Source organism: Diabrotica undecimpunctata, chromosome 1 (genome assembly GCF_040954645.1).
Source record: "Diabrotica undecimpunctata isolate CICGRU chromosome 1, icDiaUnde3, whole genome shotgun sequence".
Taxonomy (NCBI): Eukaryota; Metazoa; Arthropoda; class Insecta; order Coleoptera; family Chrysomelidae; genus Diabrotica; species Diabrotica undecimpunctata.
Window position 1 is genome coordinate 140764567 of NC_092803.1, and position 8266 is coordinate 140772832.

At 27.8% G+C, this 8266-nt stretch overlaps 1 protein-coding gene across 5 annotated transcripts in view; it reads right to left on the minus strand.

Annotated features, from left to right (window-relative positions):
- Positions 1 to 7851, minus strand: part of LOC140432305 (protein SERAC1) — an 85575-nt gene extending 77724 nt beyond the window's left edge. For 2 of the 5 annotated variants that reach the window (XM_072520131.1, XM_072520130.1), the window contains exons 1-2: positions 7663 to 7851; positions 6953 to 7159 (exon numbers count right to left, since the gene is read on the minus strand). In XM_072520131.1, the coding sequence (XP_072376232.1) occupies positions 6953 to 7159; positions 7663 to 7727 (272 nt within the window). In that variant the 5' untranslated portion in view covers positions 7728 to 7851. The remainder of the gene's footprint in view (positions 1 to 6952; positions 7160 to 7662) is intronic. The other 3 variants (XM_072520129.1, XM_072520127.1, XM_072520132.1) reach the window with 2 other exon arrangements.
- Between the last annotated feature and the right edge of the window lie 415 nt (positions 7852 to 8266).

The following is an 8266-nucleotide window of genomic DNA, read 5'->3' on the forward strand; positions in this document are numbered from 1 at the left end:
AGTCAAATTAAAAATTGTTGGTGTCAGTGCCGCAGATCGAATCCGGACCTTCGGACTTGATAAGTGTCACAGCCACTGAGCTTCGGCGGCCACATCTAAAATAGGTAGCTGCTGTACAATAGTAGGCTGTAGCAATGACAGATTGTTATTTGAGTACGACCGTCAATCCAATATAAATTAAGGATCACTCGAAGAATGGTGGATTTTTCGGTCAAAAGGTGGAGAGAAAAAAGACAAAGAAGGTGGCTACTTCATCTATTTATTGAAGACGTTTCGCTTTCTAAGCAGAAAGCATCATCAGTTCATCTAAAAAGAACAATATGAAAAATCAAACATCCATAGAAAGGTTATTATAAGTGTGTTACCTCAAAAATACATGTAGCAGTCAATGATATTAAATATGTAAAGAAGCTTACGACAATGGACATTATAAGATTATGTTGTATAAACAATTAATTGAAACTAAATACAGTTTACAAATTAACTCAAAGCTTGCTTGCTGTGCTTAGCTATGTGCTAAGCTATATATACTTTATATCCTTTCTTTATTATTAACACATCTAAAAATGTTAGTTGTTTGTTTATTTGCAGTTCCATTGTTTTGTGTAAAACTAGAGGTAGCTGGTTAAATGATTTAGAAATAATAACGAAGAAAAAATGCAATACTTTGATTGTGAATAAATTAGCAATTAATTTAAATATTACGAAAATTAGCTGGCTTAACTCACTGCTGTTATCTGTACAAAGAAAACACTTACCTTTGAAATATGGTGTTTTAATGGCAGCAAGCAGTAGAATAATAGCATCTGCGCGTCGCGACGCCAAGGCACAAAAAAAGGACGTGCCCGATAAACTTGGATGTTTTCAGTACGCTGTCTCGACTTAAAGTAGTGTCTCGAGATGGTCAGAAAACCCTCTGACCGTTCTTAGGTGGTCCATGAGATGAGTGCACCCCCATAAATCAGCGCTATTGTAATGCGCTTTTGAATGGCGATAATCTAACTAAATGATCGCAGAAATATGATACTTTACAGCGTTTTCTTTGCTTGCAATATAATTTCCAAATAACAAAAGAGAAGCCAGTTTCTTTGAACTTAAAAACAGACTACATGTGCTAGCCAGTTTGACAATGAGATTTTACTGAATAGAAGAAAATGATATCTTTTAAAGTAAATAAGTAGTTAGAATATACCATTAAATAAGATCATATTATAGTACAGTAATGAAAATATTAAATGTAAAATATGTAAATAAATACTAAATACTTTCCCAAACATCCATATTAAACTGAATTTTATGATGGATATTATTCATGTGTATTAACAATACCTTTAGTTTTTCTTCTTCATGTGTACAGATGATAAAGTGTCATACAATTACATAAGCCAAAGTTTGGGTTTGTGTTTTGCTGTTCCTATTGATTGCTGTTCTATTTCTTGCATAAACAGATTTGCTATTACCAATTACCTATGAGTAGGACCTAACCTACCTACACATGTACAGGGATAATCACCAGAAGCGCTGTCAAGGACTGGTTGAGAGAAGTATCCCAAGATTGACTATTTAAGTAACCACATTGAGCGGGAGAGCCAGTTTAGTTTAAGCGCCAGCAAGCGTTACTACCTGACTTGGCAATGGAAAGCGCGACCTTGTCAAAACATTGTTTTTTATCAGAAACACAATTATTCAATGTGGAGTCAAACCCAGACAACCACAGAAAGAACAAATAGCTCCCAAAGAAATTTTAAGTGTAAAATATATAAATTATTAAATTACATGTAAATGTAAATTTTTTAAATTGATTTATAAAATATTAACATAAATTTTAAAAAATAAATCAATTACAAAGCCCGTATTGTTTGAAAGATTTAGTGTTCTCCTACATATAAAAAAATTTATGATTTTAAATTAAAAAATAACTTTAAGACTAATTTAGTCTAAAAATTTTGTTATTTATTGAAATATAACATGTGGAAAAAATGTTGTATCACAAGAAAATTTTACTTGCATTTCTAAGTACCTTACTATACTAAAACAATTTTTAATTGAAGGTGATTAATTGGCAACATCGCACTTATAACGATAACTTAGCAAAGAAATCCTATTCCACTTATCAATTTTGCAGAGGCGTACGAAAAAAAAATTTAATTATTTATTTAAACACATAAGTAATTACGTAAAAATTAAATCTAAGACCGATATAATTGTTAAATTATCATGTGTCTTTTAACAGGTATCTTATAGTTGTCTAAAAAAATAAATTTTATTGTTATTTTAGAGTACTTAATACAGAACTTCAAAAAACAGAAAACTTTGGAAAATACTTATTTTTTCATGACTATCTAATCTGAAATCTTAACATAGGATCTCGTCATTAGACTTTATTCTCTATTTATAGAATTGCTGTGTGCTGTAAACATTATATTTGTTTTTTTTTTAACTTGAAATATAATAATTTGAAACTTTTCTTGTGTTTATTTGTTTTATATTCCATATAAATTAAAATGAAGTAAGCTAAACTATTATCATGTGAAAGCGTGTATATAGTAGTACATTTGTTTATTTCAGTAAATTCTCGAAATATAAAATGCAGATGGCACTAACTACTAAAGAGTTAATAGTTTTGTTAGAAGAAGACTCAGATTGTGAAAATGCTGACTCACTGAATGTGGTTTATTTGCCGCCGGAATCGGATGAAGTTTCCGATATAGAAGACATTGATGATAATATTATTTGTGAAGAATCAATAAAATCGGATATTGCAGGTACGTATGAAATACAAATGATTGACGATTCTGATTTTGATATTTCTCTGAACCACAGATAAAACGTCCAAAGAAAAAACTAGGCAAAAATAGCAAATACAAATTTGTCTCAAGTTATTATTATCAACAACAGATACCCCTTCACACTCAGTAGTAATTCAACATAAGTCTGATTGATATTTAGTTAGACAATATAAAAGCCAACCATGGAGGCAAGTTATATTGAAGTTTTTCACTCTTTTTTGATAAACAAGTAATTGAGAGCATTCTATATTTTACAAATATTTATGCATCGCAGAATAACCGTCACGATTTTGAAATGAATGAAATGGATTTAAAAAAAATTATTGGCATATGTATGGTTTACACTCTGCTTCAAGTTAATATGTATTGATCGAAGGATGACGATAAAGAAGTGCACATTATAAGAGAAAGCATGTGCCGACATAGATTTATATTTATAATTTATAATAGTGAAGAAACCGCTACATCAGTGTTAAACTTAGTACATGGACGTCAATCTGAATTTGCTTTGCTAGATGAAACCAGATTCGACAATATTGGCTACATTACAAAAAGAGACACTAGTGCAAGAATGTCAGATGTGCAAAAATAATACTATTTATTTATGTAAAAGGTGTAGAGTGCATCTACACCCCGAATGTTTTGAAAATTTTCACCTTCAAATTTAATGTACATTTAAGATACAATATGTTTCTTTATTAAAAATTGTACTGTTTTTCCTTAAAAATGAGAAAAAAAATCTTTTTGGTTGTAAATTAGTCTTAATTTATGTGTTTTTAATCCAATCTAATAAATTAATTGTCAAATTTCTCTTTGTTTATTGTATCGCCCCTTAATGGGTTAATACTATAAAAAAGAATAAACTTACCTCAAATTTACTTTACTTACCTCAAAACTATTTTAAAGTTAATAATAAAGTCTATTTAATAAATATATTCCCAAGAAATAGAACACAGTACGCCTATGCACATAATATATAATGTGGAACGAATAAACTAAAATATTATATTTCTCTCATTCCCATTCTTTCTAAGAACCTAAATATAGATAGACCAGCGAAATGTTGATAAGTTTACCGATGTTTCAAACTATTCAATGAACTTGTCTAACTATACGCTTGTGAATCGCACCAATTTATATTGTTACGGGGGCAACTTTTATGGGACTATCTTACTTTTTCACTTATTTACATGGGCGAATCATACACAATAAAAATGACCCCGGTAAGAATTTACTCCTGATATTTAACATGGTTGCTGTTAACTCTTAGTTCAATTTGTAGATTAGTCACCTTTAATTGAAAACTGTCGGACTATACTCTCTTATGTAAAATTTAATAACAGAACATTTTTTAAGCTTCCTTCTAGAATTAATACTTTTAAAATTTTGAATAAAAAAAGCACCACAAATACACTCTTTTCACATATGTATTCACAATTTTTCATGAGATGCATCTCAATCAATATTGTTTCCTAAGTTAATCTATATCTCACTCAAACATAAACATCTCAAAAACGATATCATTTGAACTTGATATATATATATATATATATATATATATATATATATATATATATATATATATATATATATATATACATAAATCTGTAAGAAATGTCAGGTATAGTGGTCTATAAAAAAAATCTTTGTGTTTTTTCTAAGACTGAATATTTCGCCATTTATTTTATAGCTTCATCAAGAGTAAAAGAAATTAAAAGATTTCACAAATAAAACTAACATTGAAATATGTAAACTTTTGAATGTCAAGATTAAACTGTCCTAAGCACGTTCCCCACAGCATTACGATAAATAAATATTAAAATTACTTCAAATGTATAAATAAAAACATACATACATAATAAATTTGAAGTAATTTTAATTTTTGAAGTTATACTGCTATACGCGCGCTCCACGTTGGAAATTTGTACGGGAGTGAATCGGTGAAATCATTATATATGTGAGATAATGAGTAAGAGAGAGACAGAAGATATATTTATTAATATTATTATTTATGTGATATGTTTTGTATTATTTATTAAATGTTCATAATTATTTTAGACTTTAGTATTTCAAAATAATAATCTCAATAAATCACTGTATGACCGAGAACTGTCAATTTTGAAATACGTTTGTGTCATGTCTAATTGGCAAATATTTCACGTGTTTGGTTCATATGCTGCGCTGGTGTATGTGAGTTCGAATCCCAATATGAATTCCCTTTTTTATTTTTTAAATATTTAAAAACCCATCGTTAAATTTATTAAATATATGTAATATACGCAAAAATGCTAAATTTTAAAATAAAATGAAAATTTACAACATAATCCGAGTTGTTGGTTTTTGAAGTTATACTTCTAGACGCGCGTTTGACTTTGGAAATTTGCACGGGAGTAACAAGCCTCGTTAGGCATGTTAAATTATAAATTAAAACTTGTAAATATCTCAAGAAATTCAAATGTGTACTTATATACACAACAAACAACAATTAAATATTGTATTTATCACTGTCAGATAAATTGACAGTTGTATCACCAAACAATATTTTTTTTATTAATATTGTTATCATGGTAAATTAAACATATGCGTAATGTATACCTATTGTCATTTTTAAATACCGATGAATATTATTTATTTAATATCTTAGCATTTTTAGAATCGGAAACATTATTTGTTATTATTTCCACTGATCGATTACTCTATTTTTAATTATTAGCGTACTTATTTATATAAAATGGTATATTAAATTAATATTAAGTACATTGTTTCTTTTGTAAACAACTGACCTAAATTTGTTTTAATGGAATCTTAGGTTAGAGTTTTAAAATATTCGAAATATAATCGTAATACACATCGCCTAATTAGCTGTGATCGTCTAGTGGACTAGTTGTTCGGATCCCACGTTGTGGCCGTGGTAAAGAAGGTTCGAATTCTGGTCACGGCAATGTGCTAACATGTCACGGTGAGGCAATTTGTTGTTTTTTTTTTGTTAAAAAATATTTTAAAATATTAATTACTGTGTTTAAAACAATAAAATGTATTTTGAACAAATTTTTACAAACAGGTGTATATAAAAAATACTCTAACCCGCTCCAAAAAAAATTGTTTTGAAAAAATTATTGTTGGAAACGAAAAATTCGATAATAGGGTAGGATTAAAAATAATACTTTTGTTTATCTATATAAAAATAACGATTTTACAAATTTTTAATGGAGTTTAGAATAAAAATTTTATAACAGCGATTCATTGCTCAGTTTTTGAAGTTATATGCGTATATTAAACATATGCGTAAGTAAGTTATGTATATTTTCATTTTTAAATACTTATGACTATTGCATTTTAATCTGTATTGTATTATTATATTGAATTATGTAGCAGTGTATTGTATTGTATTTTTATATTAATAACAAAATAAACAATGAATTTTACTGCAGAGTATGTATAAAAAAATTTTTTTGCATTCAACTCCTTTCATACATATATGAAAATAAAAATATACATTTTCATCAAAATATTATTTTCATCAAAATATTATATTTTGACGAAATCCTTCTATTACAAGTCAAATGTTGTTTATATACAGCAAACGATGCACCATATACCTATATACCTAATTATGTTTCTCTTTCCTCTCTCTCTAAACTATAGCATTACACATATGTAATGATTGTGCAGATTGACTCCCATATAAATTTGTAACGGCGAACGCATGTATAGAAGTATAACTTCTACCGGCAGTCCCACTGGACTGCCACACCCGTTTTTTTATCGTAATGCTGTGGGGAACCTGCTTAGGACAGTTTAATCTTGAGATTCAAAAGTTTACAGATTTCAATGTTAGTTTTATTTGTGAAATATTTTAATTTCTTTTACTCCTGATGAAGCTATAAAATAAATGGCAAAATATTGAGTCTTAGAAAAAACAAAGATTTTTATTATAGACCACTATACCTGATATTTCTTACAGATTTATAAATTATTTTTTGGTTGGAATAATCACTTTATATATATATATATATATATATATATATATATATATATATATATATATATATATATATATATATATATATATATTGATTTATAGTATAATCAGACCAATTGCTGATACTATAAATCAATATTTACCACAGTATGGTCAAAAATATATATATAATGTAGCACACCTTTTGGCATATGAAAATTTCAAAGAATCTATGGTAGATCTAATGGTGGATTTAAATGTATCCAACTTATTCTGCTTAAAATCAATAAATTCTGTGCTTTGGATATCATCTTCTTTGTGTATATTTTTCAAATACAAAACTGAGGTGTCAACAGTATTCTCCAGAATATCTTTGGTTTGTCTTACTTGATAGTATGCCCATCCTGAGCTAAAAATAAATAAACTTGATCAATGATAACAGTCATTGTAGATGTGAATATGTTTTTACATTCTACAGATGCATTTTATGCATAAATTCCAAGGAAATATATCATTTTATAAAGAAATATTCTCTAAGAAGGTCACAACTTGTTTGAAGTTATTAAGACTCATTATAGGAATATTCTCTGAAATATACAATGCAGTATGAAACAATGGATTACTCACTAAATCAACTAAAGACGATACAATCATAAAAATTATAATGCATAACATGTAGGTATACAGTTACAATAAACTTAGATTTCATTGAGCAAAAGCAAATAATTGCAAATTAGTAGTTAATACATATTCTAACAGAAAACACAACAACAAAGATGAAAAACATACAAGAAAGGAATCATCAAAAGTTTCTGTACCCTTCATAATAGTCATAATTAAGATAATTATGTCTCAGTTGGGGCATTACACATAAATATGATTAACATATCTAGTCATAAAATATTAAATTACCTTGCTCCTACGAAAACTAAACTTACATATTTCCAAAACTTTCTGTAAAGTATTATATGTTTCATTTATGATGGGAAAGCGGAATGTATAATATAATTTTTGAAAATTAAAATTAAATTCAAAATAAAAACTTTTACACTGTCATTTGACTGACGTTTATGTATTTTAATCCGATGATTTTAATCACAGATGACTGTTGACTGTCAAAACCGTCATTCATAACAGTAATCTATACTCTTGATTTATTTAGAAATTTTTATGTGTATATTTGTTTTTAAATACATTAAAAAATTGCTTAAAAAGGAAGTAAATATTATAATCTGCCTTCTTCGGATTAAATTGAACTTTTAAAGGAGAAATATATTTATAGGAAATCATGTTTTGAATATTGAACTTTTAATATGTCATATTTATAGTGCCCTCTGGTGGTCATTAAAGAAATGACACTCATATTTTTGAAGAATCCTGTTAGGTCGGCAGTACTTTTGTTCTTTTTATGTCTATACGGGTGTACTAAATCATATTTTATTTCTGTCTGATACACAAATTAGTTACATCGTTCTCACCGACTCACCGTTCTCGAAATGTTCATGTGGTGTAGTTG